The sequence below is a fragment of the Saccopteryx leptura genome, chromosome 3 (assembly GCF_036850995.1).
Source record: "Saccopteryx leptura isolate mSacLep1 chromosome 3, mSacLep1_pri_phased_curated, whole genome shotgun sequence".
Taxonomy (NCBI): Eukaryota; Metazoa; Chordata; class Mammalia; order Chiroptera; family Emballonuridae; genus Saccopteryx; species Saccopteryx leptura.
Genome location: NC_089505.1, coordinates 292802880 through 292819207, shown reverse-complemented (window position 1 = coordinate 292819207; position 16328 = coordinate 292802880). Strand labels below are relative to the sequence as shown.

Sequence of the window (16328 nt, the reverse complement as noted above, 5' to 3'; positions counted from 1 at the left end):
CTAGACATTTCATTAGGTATACAATGTAAATGTAAGAAACTAACCAATAGAAGAACTAATAACAAAACAATGAAATGTGAGGGGTAGCAAAGGAGTCTTGGGCCGTGTGTCACTGTGCTAAGTTTCTAATCATTTGTAGGATGAGTGAATAGAAAAATATGTAAATTTGATATATCAAAAGATCAGTTCTTATAATCTTTGGGAAACAATTTGGTAGTAACTAAGATAAAAAAGGCACATAACCATTGATCCAGAATTTCCACTTTGGGTAATTTCTCAGACCCACTGGGACACACAGGAAATAGTATATGTTAAAGATTTTTCAATGCAGGATTTTAAAAGTGGAGGATTTTGACTAAATGTTCATTAATAGAGCCTCATTTATTAAACAGTGGTATGTCCATTCAAGGGATAACACTGAACCTGGGGGCTAGGGGATGAGGTATTTCTCAATGTATTAATATGAAAAGAGCTCCTAGGTGTGTTGTTGTTAAGCAGAAAGACAAGAAACAAAGCAGTATATGTAATATGCAATGTTTAGTGAAAACTAAACAAAAAAAAGGATATTCATTTAGTAAAATATACTGCTCACAAAAATTAGGGAATATTTTTAAATGAATATAAAGCAATAAAAAAGGAAGCATTTAATTTTTTTATTAAACAAGAACATCAGAAAAGCAAACAACAAGTCAAAGAAAGTTGTTCAATTATGCAAATGAGATGCAAAACCAACTTTTATTTCATTGGTGAAAATACACTATATAAAAGGCTAAAAGTATTGGAGAATCTGAACATTCCCTGTTCCCCTAATTTTTGTGTGCAGAGTAAAAAGTAAACACCAGCAATGGAAGTCATGAAGGGATTGCTTCTGTGAAAAGGGACCAATAAAAAGGAGGTGGTTCTGTTTGTTTGAATCTTGTTTTGGGTAAGGATTACACATGTATATGATGGTCAAAGCTCATGAGGCAGAAAATATAAGAGTGTTGTAAAGTACCCAATCCACAAATCCACGGGTTTTAGTAGAGACACGTAGTCCAAATAAGTTTTTGAAAAGTTTTATTAAAGGAGGAAATTTATTAAATATGCCAGTCGCATATGGCTGACATAGGGCAATAGACCCAAATTGTGCAGATCCCAAAAATAGTTCAGGGGCTGTTTATATACTCTTAATTATACATGGGAGGGGAAAAAACTTGACATCACGACATAAGTTTATACCTTTTGTTTAGGGATACATACATTAACTACATGCTTCCAGGAGGAGAGGGGTAGTTTCCAATATGTATGCCATTGGAAATACATATTTTATTTAAAAATGTATTGTATAATAAATATGTATTTTCCGATGGCTTTAGGCGACCCTGTGTTTTGGTCGTTAGACCCCCGCCGGGATCACAACTCACAGGTTGAGAACCGCTGCTGTAAATGGTTCATCAGTATAAAAAAAGTATAAAAAATGGTTCATAGTTATGGGGGAAGGTCAGAGAGTCCAAGTCTCCTTCCTTCCTCTTCTGCATTTATAACACAATGCCATCAGCCATATTGGTTTTATGCTAATCACACAAGTACAGAGAGGTCATCCACAAACCTTTCTGTACGCCCAGCCCAAATCAACAGAATGTTCTTTAAGCTTCCTAAAATATTAATATTAATTCTGTAGCTTTTGGCACCTTACAACAAGAGAAGTACATTTTATTATATGTAATTTATACTTTAATTAAAAATAACATTGGCTGAAATATCATTTGTAAAGGGGTTAGTTAGGGTGAAACCTTAATTCAGATCTATCAAATTCAAGGTACTGTGTGTGGCACTATGAGGATGGCCCCTCTCCCTCCTTCTCCCCACTCCATCAAAAGAAGGAAGGAAAGAAGGAAGGAAGGGAGGAAGGAAGGAAGGGAAGAAGGCAGGCAAACAAAATGACTAGATTTCTTTCCTCTCTCATTTAGTCAACGTTTGTTGAGCACCTGCTGTCTCCTTGATCCTAGGTTCTGAAGATAGTAGTAAATAAGTCCAGTGACTCAAAAGCTTCTAATTAGAGGAAAACACGCTGTAGAGTGTCAGGTGTATGAGAAGCTAGTATTTGAGTTAGGTGATAATGGATAACGGAGAAAGCCACTTGGAATTTTTTGACAAAGAAGGTTAATTTAAGAAATTATTGTGATGGTGCAGATGAATTACCTTGACATGTTATTGTCTTTTATTTTGTTCTTTCAATGTAGAAATAGTTTTGAACATAGTCAAATTAGTTACTGCTTAAAATATTGAATGTATTATTATGATTCTTTATAAGAGAAAAGTAGTTTTGGCAGCAGTGTGGAGATTGGAATGTGGGGGGTAGCAGTATTATTCTTGAATACATGAATGAAATGCTGCTCTTCCAAAACCAGAGGATGCGTCCAGGAACTCAGGCGCTCACCGGTCAGTACTTCTTGCACAGCCAGGGGTTTCAGGATCCCACTCTCTGCCTATGTTCAGTGTGTCTCCCTGGATGTCAGCTAATGTTGCACATCTGCTTTCTGTTTTCATTGAAAGATGTCTCATGTGGACTGCCAAAAAGACAGCGGAGTCATTAGTTGTTATACAATGCGATGTTCTCCAGTGGATTGTCCTAGAGTGAGGAGTGCAGTCAGGAAAGCCACCCGCCCCACAGTTCATCCCGAGGTTTGCATTACACCAGGAGTCAGGACAGGCGTGGTTTCAAAAGAGAGTGCCAAGCTATCACAAATCCACAAATAAAAACAAAAGGGGTTTTATACAGCATTTGTTACCCAGGAGACACTGTAAACAGGAATTTTCTGAATGCTGAAGTAAAAACATAAGGAATGAACTAGGCAAGATACTTGTGTGCCTGCTGAACTACCAGGGCCTGAGAGATGTACGGTGTGGTTTGAATTTTCAGGTGTTTGATGCAAATGAACAATCCATGTGACTCACTCTTGATTAATTTATGTAATTATTTCATCAACTATAACAACTTATTATTCATTCTATGGATCCACTGTAAACTTACTATTTGATGTCAAAGACCGTATTGAGAAGAGACACGGGCTGTTGTACATGATACTTCTTCAACATCCTCGTTATGTGCGATAGTGTATGCAGTCAGGCTCTATCATTCGGTTGTCTCGCTCATGCAGGGCTCTGGGTACTATTACAAGTTTTGATATGAATAGTAGGAATATTAATTAACTGGTGCTATCTTTGCTGCTTAAGAAATCTGTTTTTATATTTAAGTGTTTAATCATGTTCTAAAGTGTAAAAATATCCTTCTACATGTGATAACTAAAAGTTCGGTGGGAGACCATTAGTAAAATAGTTGTTGGTTTTTATTTATTAGTACATATTACATAAATATTTATTCAACAAATGGGAAGATAATAAAAAAATAGATGATATACATAGAAAAAAATGGATGGACAGTCTAAATGTGACATAATAGCACCAGAGAAATTATGTTGCCAAATCTTCATTTGAAAACTTGGAGCAGGCCTGGCCTGTGGTGGCGCAGTGGATAAAGTGTCAACCTAGAACGCTGAGGTCGCCGGTTAGAAACCCTGGGCTTGCCTGGTCAAGGCACGTATGGAAGTTGATGTTTCCTGCTCCTACCTACTTCTCTCTCTATCCTCTCTCTCTCTCTTTAAAAATGAATAAATAAAAAATGAAATAAAAACTGGAAGCAGGTCTAATATTACCCCCCTTGTTTCATAGTGGTTTTTTATTTTACAAAATGGAAGTGTTGTTAAGATGTAAGAATACCTGGAAAACTGTGTATATGTGTGTGTATTTTAATTGATGTAACTAGATTGTTTATATTTTTGATAATTATCCAAGTAAGTGGCAGTGGGACTACATTTCAGGACCCTGTTAACCTTGGTAGATTCGAGTTCACCTTTGTACCAGACATATTGTGAAATAAGGCAACCGTCTCTTTACAGGGGGCTCATTCAGCTCTTCTGGCTACCCATGGTTGTTCACACTGAAAGTCTGCTTCGATTAGAAATGGAGTGGTTTGAGTCATGGTACAGAATACTAAGTAATTGAATAAAATTTGGTTCACTTAATCTATTCTTATGTTTTCTCACAGGAGGATGTCAGAAATGAATATTTGCGAAAGGAACAACAAAAGGAATGGAAAAATTTCAAGGTAAATTACTAGAGATTGCAACACAATGTAAAGGATAATTAATCATTCTTTCCTCGTGGTAGACCATATTAAATTAGTAATAACCTTTTCAGAGAGCCTGAATACAAAGCGAAACAAAAATACATTCTTTAGCTCCTTATAGCTAAGCACTGTGTTGTAAAATACATGCAATGTAAGTCTGTAGTAACTCCATTTTTACCCTCTAAACAGAAAGGGAAGGGGATGCAATAGGTACCCACCACAATTTACATATGTTGTATCATTAAACCTCTTTAACTCTAACTATTGCTTTTCTTATTTGTGGGGAGTGAGGACTAGAGGAATTCAGAAGTTGTCCGGGTCACCCAGTTATCCTAGCTTGCATCTGCCCAGCTACAGATACAGTGAGGTCTTTGCAGTTTTAGGGAGCTTTCTATGAGGGCCCTAGAATGTGGTTGGTAAGTGAGGTTAGAATTGCGTTTCTTTTGTGATGGATATGCCAAGGGAAAATGAGTGACCATGGCGATTTTCACACTGTGGTGGGATGACTCCAACTTGGAGCCCTTTGAAAAATTGACTACAGGAAATATTGTTGTTCCCATCCTCACCAGCTCTGCCTCACCTGTTCAGTACCTCCTCCAAGACCCACAGCATGGGTGAAGGCCTTTAACAATCTTGATTGTGGCTGTATTTAAATGTATTTAGAAACAAAAAGAGGAGACTGGTGATTGTAGCACAGCTGAGAAATGGTCTCCAGATTATGTAGAAAAACTCACAACATAAAAGACCTATGACAACATACTAGCTTTGAAGAAGCAACTGCTGTTTATGTGTTTGACTGACATGGTAGAATGTGGTATGAGACACCATACCATCTATAGAAAGTGGAAGTGGCAGGCAGGCAGGGATTTTAAGTAGGATATTTAATAAAAACAAACAAACAAAAATACCACTCCAATGGCTCCTTCTCACAACTAGAAGAAGGGTAATGGTTTTCCAAACAGCTCAGTTTCCAAACAGCTGGGCTCTGGGATTCCAGTGGCCATTCCTGACCAGATGCTGAGTGACTCTGTCCTGTAGGGCAGGGTGGGGATGCAGGAAAACTCTCCAAATATTTATTTCTGTTTTTCTCTGAAGAGTGAAGCCAAGGGCGGGATGGATTTCCACGTTACACACTCCCTCCCATGACCATCTGCGGTGACACAGTCCTTGGCAGGGCGACTTAGTTCTTCCTCGATGCGTCCTCTTTCCCTGTTCTTGATACAGTTATTTTTCTGCGTTTACATTCTGATCAGTCAATGGACACTGACTTAGCTCCCACCAGGCTTGGCTTGGCTCCAAACATTATAGTTTACTCAAAAACTAAGACTCAGTCTACTATTGAAATATATAGTATCTTTCCTTTTAAATTCTCACTCTTTCTAAAAATTTGATCATCTCTTTAATCTTGTACACAAAAACTTAAAGATAAATAGTATCTTCATACTTTCTAATTTCCCTGAAGGGAAACCAAATATGTTTTTAAAATTTTGCCTGTGATTTTGTAAGAATTTGCCCCTGCTGAGATCACCTGCCCTACTGAATGTCTTATAGTTCTCTCTCTTGTCTGAAAGAAACACCTTCACCTGAACTACTTAGTAACTGTTTATTGTCATGTTTCTGGAGTAGACTGTAATTTCAATAATGGAGAGAGAGTGACAGGTACAGCTGTCTCATAGGAACTCGGCAATTATGAAGAATGAATGAAGAAAGGGTATACACCACTAGTAGGTGTTTTCACTGCTGATAGGGTGAATGATTTTTTTGATGTCTCCCCAAGTTTATGGGAGAATCCCTGGAAATTGGAAGCTTGAAGGCCTTCATCCAAACTCTTCTTTCTTTAAAAATGTCCTGCATTGCCTGACCAGGCGGTGGCACAGTGGATAGAGCATCGGACTGGGATGCAGAGGACCCAGGTTCCAGACCTCAAGGTCACCAGCTTGAGCGCGGGCTATATGGCTTGACCAAAAAGCTCACCAGCTTGGACCCAAGATCGCTGGCTTGAGCAAGGGGTTACTCAGTCTGCTGAAGGCCCGTGGTCAAGGCACATATGAGAAAGCAATCAATGAACAACTAAGGTGTCACAACAAAAAACTGATGATTGATGCTTCTCATCTTTCTCTGTTCCTGTCTGTCTGTCCCTGTCTATCCCTCTCTCTGAATCTCTGTCCCTGTAAAAAAAAATGTCCTGCTGTCAGAAACATTGCTGTCACATATTCAGAAACTGATTCGTGGAGCTCCTAGCTGGATGCATCAGGCTCTCAAACTGGCCAACATTATTGCAAGAACCATTCACGAGAGAGAGTCACAGAGTTGTACCTATAGCTTGTCGCTCTTGTCCCCCAAGTCCTAACAGATAGATTATTTGCCAACTGTGCAAGCTCATCTGCAACAAGAATTTTTGTTAGAAGTGTTCCCTTACTGTATAGCACTGAATGACTGCTTTTGGCAGGACGTCAGTTCTAGAGCCGAGGAATTGCCACAGAGCTTCACCACGATTTCCCCTCTTTCCGTAGTGGATGTGGCAGGGAGTATTGGGGCACTGGGACATATTTTAAAACTCCTGTGGGCCTGAGCACATCCCATTTCATATTTGTAGATGTTGTTCCTGAAGCAACAAGAAGAGCGTGTGCACTTACATGTTCCCACTCACTCGCCCAGCAGCCTTAAGCAGAAGAGGTTCTCCGTGCATCCTTTTCTGACAGATTTTTAGAAACTGGAATGAAAAACTAGTTGGAAAGTGTATGGAAAAATACACAGTCCTACACATAGTGTGTTAATCAGTGTTTAAAAAACTGCCCCCCTTACCCAAAGCACACACCCCTGGCTTGTGGCATTTGCCAGTTTTCATGGTGTGAACATTCCTATCATAGACAAGTTCAAGCTCACAAAACAATGTCACGATATGGGCCATTGGGAGAGACACACACAGTGGGCTCGTGTGAGTGCTTCCCAACATCTGAGAGATCACGCACCTGTGCACACCTGACATAACAACCAGGCCCAGGACATGTGGCTTTTATTTAAGGATATCCATGGAATAAAGGTCATGATGACAGACAGGATATCATTGTACCAGGAATGGCTAGAGGGCTAGGACCAGGAGATGGGAGCTAGCACTTAGCACTGTGATGGACAATGAAGTGAAAAGTAGAAATTTGGGGAGGAAATAATTATTTCTCAGTATTGCTAACAGTAACCAGAAACATTCTGGGTTTTCCATATGTTCTTTCCTGTACTCTTTCTGGTTCTCCTGAGCAAACATTTCTGGTGGAAAGCGTCTTGTGTCTGTGCTTGTGCAGTTTGTTCATTCCACAGTTATGTCCCCGGCGCCCCTGTCCCCTGAGCTTCCTGCATTCCTGCCTCTGTGAACCTCTTCAGTGTCTGAGTGTGTGTGAGCCCCTCCAACACTTAGCTTTTGTGCTAGACCCGGTCTCTACAGGTTTCCTTTTCCAGACATATTTTATCTGGGTCGGTTCCTGGGTTTCCCTCCTTCTTCTTCTACTTTGAGGCGGAGACTTCCTTCATGTCACAATATCACACACGAAAGTATGTTGTGATGGTCCCCACCACACAGTGATCCTGTCTTACTTAATGCACATGGATATGGTCATGGCTCAGTCAAGTACCAAACTGTTATTGGTGCTTTATTCACATGTCTCTCTCTCTTTTAAAGTACAGTTTAAGGTACTTGCAAATAGAGACCATTAAAAACAGTAGCATTAAACACAGAGAAAACTAAATACTTAGTGTTAAACTGAGCGCAGAACTGGAAGGATAGTTTGATAAGTAAATGCATTTTTAATGCCTTTATCAGATTTTACTTGAACATCCTAAAATATTTGAATCCTTTAAACAGTTTCAACTTGAAACTAATATTATAGTGATAGTTGTACTCTATATAATTCATTCAAATTTATTTTCAGAATAGACTTGTTTTTTGTTTTTGCTTAATCTAATCATTTAGAATGAAGTAATAAATATGAATCAGTAGAATTGTAAGTTATTCACTTTGACATAAAAAGAACTGAAGCAAGTAAAAAGACTAAAAATACTGAGAAGTATATTTTAAAATGTCTGAAGTAATTACTCCATATTAATTTTCACTGTATTTATAAATTTTTAATGTTAATATTCAATAGGTTGTAGAAATAAATTTCCAAGTCATGATTCTAGTCCATAAGTTCAATTTTCACGGGTTAAATAGATTTATGGATTTTGGAAAAGGGATCTGTTGGGAAGAACCTGGTAGTCCAATTCTCAGTGGACATTTTAAATAATGAACTTGTTACATTTGTTTAGATTTATTTTAATCAACCTCTATACTTAATCAATCTAAGAATATTAACTGCCAATTACTTTAAAGAGGGGGCAGAATGGACACAATTTATTGCATATCTCCAAACTGCTGAGAAAGCACAGCTCATACAGCAACTCCACAAAGTGACTCACTAAGAAAACAAAGCAAAATAAAAATTCTCACTCACTTATGTAATAGCCAATCCAAGTTATTTCTTGTCCGTAAATTCAGAGCCAAAAATACATAATTCTCTGGGGAGCAGAGGGAACCCAATTTTAAGCAAATATAAATGTCCAAATGCACCGGCTGCATATGTTTATTCATTTATTTATATATTTTATTATTGACACATGTTTGAGTCAGTGTTCACCAACAGCTCTTTGGCCTTAATATCGTGCCTTCATTATACTACTTCCAGTCAAATTAAATATCAGTTTATTCTTTTTTCTGCAGGCAACGTTCCATTAGTGCCTTCAGTTCCCCTCATAAATCTACTTTCCTTTCTAAAAGTTATTTTGTGGCTCTCTTTGGGCCCTCAGTGATTAACACAAGACCACTAAATTAAACCTCTCTAGTTGTGCTGTCTTTGTGTGCCAAGTCCTTATGTTAATGGACTTGAGGCTGCTGGCTAGTCTCCGTGATTGAAATGAAATGGAATTTATAGTTAAGTGAAAATCCCTTTTTTCCTCTTATTATACCAACTCTTGGTTGATCTTTTCATCGTAATATCCATCGTTTCTTATTCTTCTCCTTGTTGGTATTATTGTGAAAAGAATACCATGATTCATGCCCTGAACTGTATCTGTGGCTGTTACATGGAGAATTGAAGCTTCTCCTCACCTCTCGCATCTCTCTCTGTGAACGCAGTGTCGTTATGAGTAATCCTCCTTTTGCTGCTGCTCCAGATGCCAGACCCCTTGAGTTCAAGGTCTCAGTTACAGTCACGGGTCCAGCGCCACGCACAGGATGCGCACAAAGGAGGCCTGCCATCGTGAGGTGATGAAAATGGGTGATTACCATTTTCCGTGAATTCATGTTTCTCAAGATGGATAAAGAGAAGAAACAAATGCTGACATTTGTTGAGCACTAAGTTCTGGCTGAGGAAGCAGGGTGAAGATGTAGCTGTTACCCTGTGAGACGGTCTCTAAAGGATGCCGTGAAGGAAACAGGGAAGGCGCGATGTGAGGACAGGTTCCTCGGACTCCTCTGACTTTGCTTGACTGTCTTGCTGAAGTCTCAACCTCTAGTTATGCTAAGATAGTCTGTGGGTCGCTAATGCCATCCTGCTTAGTATTTTTACATTCCTTCTTACTGCTTTCCTAATTTGTGGGAGGATATACAAAGATCAGGCCCACTAGATATTTTGTAGGGACAATGATCATGTGAGCCCTTCCCATCCAAACATAATTCTAGATTTCTCTGATTTACCTGTTTTTCTATCAGATTAAAATATCCTTCAGTTCAGTCCAGTAAGATCTGCTTGCTAAGCGCTAACTCTATATGAAGTACTTTTCTAGTTTTAATTGTTCTTTTTTTTATTTGGCAACACTTTTTCAGTGTGGGAGTTGCTAGCTGTTGCGAAGCTTTTTCTTTCTGAGCTGAGAATTTATTTTAGATGGTGATGCACGTCGTGGAACTTGTGGAGTTGTAACAGTATAATTCACCGTATTCAAAATGAAGCTGTTGTAATTTCCTTATTTTTCCCTTTGCAATGGGAAAAAAAAAGTAGGAAAAGTTTTAATGTTAATTTTGTACGTTATCTATTGAAATGTCTTATCATGGATATATATGTTTGTTTCTCAGATACGTCCTTCAATGGGAAGCCCCCAAGCTCTATGACTTTATATTTCATATAAAAATATAAGTATTTCTTGAGACCAATTATAATTCAAAAGTTATTTAAAACAGTGGTGAGTCATATCATGTCTGTCTAAACTGTTATGTATGTCAGTTACATATGTTATGTGCAAGGAACTAGTGTCCCTTTATCAGCAGGTGGAGGATGAAATTTCAAGAAAGAGATTTAGGACAGTGGGCAGAACTGTTAATCAGTCCCAGCGGGAGGGTCCCTTAGTAGGAAATGGAAGCTGGCCACTGTCATCACCTGCAAGTGAGAAGCCAGGATATCAGGCCCCAGTGAAAGAAGAGGTTTAAAGGCCAAGTAAGAAGATAATGTTTTGGTGTTTCTTATTTGATGGCTGTTTGCTTTGAATTTAGAAAGCCGAGCTGGACGTAGAGGATGAGGGAAGAATTGACAAGTGAAATATCTGTTGGGATTCAGCACATAGAATAATTTCCCAGAACAGGCCAGTGGGTTTGCAGAATTGCACCAAAACTGTGTGCATGTCAACAATACAAGGGCTTTCTGTCATCATCCTCATGTGTAAACCAGGTACCATGTAGCCAATAAAAGTCACAAGGTTGGAAGGTGCTGCCTTAGAGTGTTGGGGTTATATGTGGACTGGTCACTGCAACAAGAGCTGAAGGCCATGGGTAGTTTTGAATTTCTAAAACATTTAAAAAATATTTTGCTTTATTAAGATATAATCAACCTAAAATGATAAACTATTTAAAGTTCATATAGTGGTGATATGTGTTCACTGTGAAAAAATTCCCTTTATTTAGCTAATTAACACTTCACATATTTATTTATTTACTTTTTGTTGATAACATTTAAGTCTACTCTCTTAGCTTGTGTCAATTGAACAGTATTGTGTTGTCAACTATAGTCACCTTGTTATATATTAGATTCTCATATCTTATTCTATAGTTGGAAGTTTGCACTCTTTTACCAACCTCTCCCTATTTCTCCAACCCTCCATCCTCAAGCAGTTACTTTTTTACTCTCTGTTTCAATGTGTTGACTTCTTTTTTATTTTGTAATTTTTCTTCAGTGAGAGGCAAGGAGGCAGAGAGACAGACTCCCACATACACCCCAAATGGGATCCACCTGGCAAGCTCCTTACTGGGTGATGCTCTGCCCATCTGGGGCCATTGCTTTGTTGCTGGGCACCTGAGGCGAGGCCATGGAGCTATCCTCAGTGCCTGGGGCCAACTTGCTCCAACTGAGCCATGGCTACGGGAGGAGAAGAGAGAGAGAAAGAGAGAGAGAAGGGAGCAGGGGAAGGGTGGAGAAGCAGATGATCACTTTTCCTTTGTGCCCTGACCAGGAATTGAACCTGGGATATCCATATGCTGGGCCAACACATGTAAACTTTAAAAAAAATTTTTTTACACATATAAGTGATACCATGTAGTACTTGTTTTTCTCTTTCTGACATATTCTACTTAGCATAAAACTCTCAAGCTTCATCTATATTGTCTGAATAGCAGGATTTTCTTCTTTCTTATGGTGAATAATATCCATTGTATATACAGCCCAAGTCCTTTATATCCATTCTTGTGTCAATGGACATGTAGGTTGTTTCATATCATGGTTATTGTGAATAATGCTGCAATGAACATGGGAGTGCAGCTATCGTACAAATATTATTTCCTTCGGATATATACCCAGAAGTGGGGTTGCTAGATCATATGGTGGTTCTATCTTCACTAAATGGTGGGATTTCTATACTTTTCCATAGTAACTGCACCAATTTTTATTCCCACCAAAGATGCCAAAGGGTTCACTTTTCTCCACATACTCACCAGTGCTTGCTCTCTCTTGTCTTTTTTATTTATTTTTATTTATTCATTTCAGAGAGAGGGTAGAGGGAAAGAGAAAGAGAGAAGGAAGGAGGGGGAACAAGAAGCATCAATTCCCATATGTGCCTTGACCAGGTAAGCCAGGGGTTTTGAACCAGTGACTTCAGTATTCTAGGTCAACACTTTATCCACTGCACCACCACAGGTCAGGCATCGTATCTTTTTGATTATAGCCATTATGACAGATGTGAGGTGATATCTCATTGTGGTTTGATTTGCATTTCCCTGATGATTAGTGATGTTGAGCATCTTATCATGTTTCTGTTAGCCATCTGTATGTCTTCTTTGGAAGAGTGTCTGTTCATTTTCCTGGCCCACCCATTTTTAGTTGAATTGTTCTTTTTTTGTTGTTGTTGTTTTTTGCTATTGATTTTTTCTGTATATAGTCCAGATATTAATACCCACTAGATACATGATTTGCAAAGAGATAAAAGGTATCTAAATCAAAAAAGAATAAGTAAAACATTCTCTATTTGCAGATGACATGATACTATATGTAGAAAAACCTAATGATGCTACCAAAGAACTGTTAGAAAATTTTTAAAATTCAGTAAACTTTCAGGATACACAGTCAGAATACAAAAATCAGCTGTATCCTAGTACCCTGATAATGAACTCTCAGAGAGAGAAATTAAAGAAACAATCCCATTTACCATTGTATCAAAAAGAACAAAATACTTGTGAATAAATTTACCCAAAGAGGTGAAAGACATGTACACTGAAAACTCTAAGACATTGAAAAAAGGAATTGAAGATGCAAATAAATGGAAAGATATTTTGTCTGTGCTCATGCGTTAGAAGAGTTAACATTCTTAAAATGTCTATACTATCCAAAGCTGTCTAAAGATTCAGTAAAGTCCCTATTAAAATTTAAATGGCGTTTTTCATAGGAAAAAGAAAAACAAAAACCAAAGAATCCTAAATTTGTATGAAACCAGCAAAGACCACAAATAGCCAAAGCAATCTTGAGAAAAAAGAACAAAACTGGAGGCTTCATGCTTCCTCATTTCAGACCATATGACAGAATGTAGCAATCAAAAGAGCATGGTACTGACCAGCATAAAAACAAACACACAGATCAGTGGAACAGAGTAGAGACCCCAGAAATAAATCCACATGTACATGGTCAGTTAGTTTATGACAAAGGAGTCAAGATTATACAATGAGGAAAGGGCAGTCTAGTCAATAACTGGTATTGGGAAAACTGGACAGCCACACATCATAGAGTGACACAGACCATTGTCTTACATTATACACAAAAATCAACTCAGAATTAATTTAGAGTTATGTTTAGACTTGAACATAAGACAACCTAAAACCATAAGGCTTTTAGGAGAAGGCATAGGTGGTAAGCTCTTTGACATTGGTCTTGACAGTGACTTTTTGGATTTGACACCACAAGCAAAGGCAACATAAGCAAAAATAAGTGGGATGACATCAGATTAAAAAACTTCTTCACAGTAAAGAAACCATCAACAAAATGAACAAGCAACCTGTGGAATGGCAGAAAATATTTTCAAATCCAATAACTATTGTAATAATAAGTTTATATAAGTTTAAATAAGTAAGAAAGGTATATGAAAAATTCACAAAAATCAATTAAAATGTACATATATATATATTATTTATTCATTTTAGAGAAGAGAGAGAGACAGAGAGAAAGAGAGAGAGGGGAGGAGGTGCCGGAAGCATCAACTCCCATATGTGCCTTGACCAGGCAAGTCCAGGGATTCAAACTGGTAACCTCAGAGTTTCAGGTCGATGCTTTATCCACTGCGCCACCACGAGTCAGGCAAAAAAACATGTATATTTTTGTGGTCACATCAATGAAGACTTATCTGTAGCTAGAATACTATGCACATTTGTGTACTTTATTTTTCTCCTGAGTATTATGCATTTATTGATAAATTTGGCTCATATGTTTCCAAGGTAAAAAACAAAACAAAACAAAACAAAGCATAACCTAAGTTTGTAAATGAACAATTCAGTTTCCTGAAGAAAAAGTCCTTTGCCTTCAGATGGTCACGAGTTTTCCCCATCTCGGTCTTTTTTTTTTTTTTTTTGTATTTTTCTGAAGCTGGAAACGGGGAGAGACAGACAGACTCCCGCATGCGCCCGACCGGGATCCACCCGGCACGCCCACCAGGGGGCAACGCTCTGCCCACCAGGGGGCGATGCTCTGCTGCGACCAGAGCCACTCTAGCACCTGGGGCAGAGGCCAAGGAGCCATCCCCAGCGCCCGGGCCATCTTTGCTCCAATGGAGCCTTGGCTGCGGGAGGGGAAGAGAGAGACAGAGAGGAAGGAGGGGGGTGGAGAAGCAAATGGGCGCTTCTCCTATGTGCCCTGGCCAGGAATCGAACCCGGGTCCCCCGCATGCCAGGCCGACACTCTACCGCTGAGCCAACCGGCCAGGGCCCATCTCGGTCTTAATGGAAACTCAATGGTCTTCTTGAGAATCCGAACCCAGCAGCTGCCTGTCCCCTACCCTTTCCCCTGTTTGCCTGTGGGTGAAACTGGTAGTAATGGAGAACTGACTTCTCTGATGCTGAGCTTGTCCATTTTTCAGCTGCTGCTTTTGATAAAAGATGTAGTCATCTGGGAAACATAAATGCAGTTTCTGGAGAGAACTGAGTCCTGGTGAGAATGACGGCCTGGTGCACCAAGTTCTGTCATCGGAACGTCAGGGGCGGTTCACCCTGGAGTGCGTGTTTGAGACTGTGGGAATGCGCTGTAGGGTCCACCCTCTGTGTTTCACTTGGCGGTCTTTGTCTTCCCTACATTGTTTCATAACAGTGACATCTTACATGATTCATATGACCAGGCTTTTAATAGAAAAACCTGCTGGCTTTCCCAAGATTTGGGAAGAGAATGCATAGGGAGGCTGTTAGGAAGGTTTTGTCCGTTTTGAAACCAAGCAATAAATCTAAAAAGCTCCGAATCCAATGTGAACCTCAAATGAAGAAGGGCTGAGTGTTCAAGTTAATTTTCCTGTGCAGTGGAAAAACACGACTGCTGTGAGAGCAGCCTCTGCCTTCCCTCCCAGAGTCGCTCGGTGTCTCCCCCCACGACCACATGTGTGTGTGTGTGTGCATCCCGCAAAGCCAGGCTTTAATTTATTATCCACTAAGCTCATTAATTCCAATTTCTTTCTTAGCTTTGTTGCCAAAAAATGGTCATGTTTCCCAGGTAAAAATACTGTAAGAGAACATGAGGCTCTGACTCAGGCTGGGATGTGGACGGACCTTGAGGGCGCCATGCTCAGTGAGAGGCGCCAGACACAAAGGTGCAAATACGGTGTGACCCTACTCATAGGGTACTTGCGGCAGTCCTGCTCCATCCTGCATTCTCAGAGACAGGAGGCAGGATAGGGGGTGGGATGTGGACGGACCTTGAGGACGCCATGCTCAGTGAGAGGTGCCAGACACAAAGGTGCAGATATGGTGTGACCCTACTCATAGGGTACTTGCGGCAGTCCTGCTCCGTCCTGCATTCTCAGAGACAGGAGGCAGGATAGGGGATGGGATGTGGATGGACCTTGAGGACGCCATGCTCAGTGAGAGGCGCCAGACACAAAGGTGCAGATATGGTGTGACCCTACTCATAGGGTACTTGCGGCAGTCCTGCTCCGTCCTGCATTCTCAGAGACAGGAGGCAGGATAGGAGATGGGATGTGGATGGGCCTTGAGGACGCCATGCTCAGTGAGAGGCGCCAGACACAAAGGTGCAAATACGGTGTGACCCTACTCGTAGGGTACTTGCGGCAGTCCTGCTCCGTCCTGCATTCTCAGAGACAGGAGGCAGGACAGGGGGTCCTGGGCCTCGGGCTGAGCAGCGTGGGGTGTGGTTGTCTACTGGGGGCAAAGTTTCAGTTTGGGAAGATGAAAATGTTCTGGAGATTGGTAGTGGGGATGGCTGCACAGCAATGTGAATGTGCTGATGCCACTGGACTGAATGCCTACCACATGCTAATGGTAAATGTTATGTATATTTTTTCACACTGAAGAGAGAGAGAGACAGACAGACAGAGAATATAATGACATAAGATAATACATTTTAGACCATGCCTAATTTTGGAGAAAGAAAATATTTTTCTATTTTTTTCATTTTAGCTGTGTTTGATAATTAAAACAATAGCCTAAATGGAGTAAGTAGAAATT

The 16328-nt window shown here is 39.8% G+C and overlaps 1 protein-coding gene across 1 annotated transcript in view; it reads left to right on the top strand.

Moving 5' to 3' along the window:
- The window catches only part of CNBD1 (cyclic nucleotide binding domain containing 1), a 342163-nt gene extending 326624 nt beyond the window's left edge, over positions 1-15539 (top strand). The window contains exon 13 of the mRNA XM_066372735.1: positions 15326-15539. Coding sequence (XP_066228832.1) covers positions 15326-15539 — 214 coding nt within the window. The remainder of the gene's footprint in view (positions 1-15325) is intronic.
- The last annotated feature ends 789 nt before the right edge of the window (positions 15540-16328 follow it).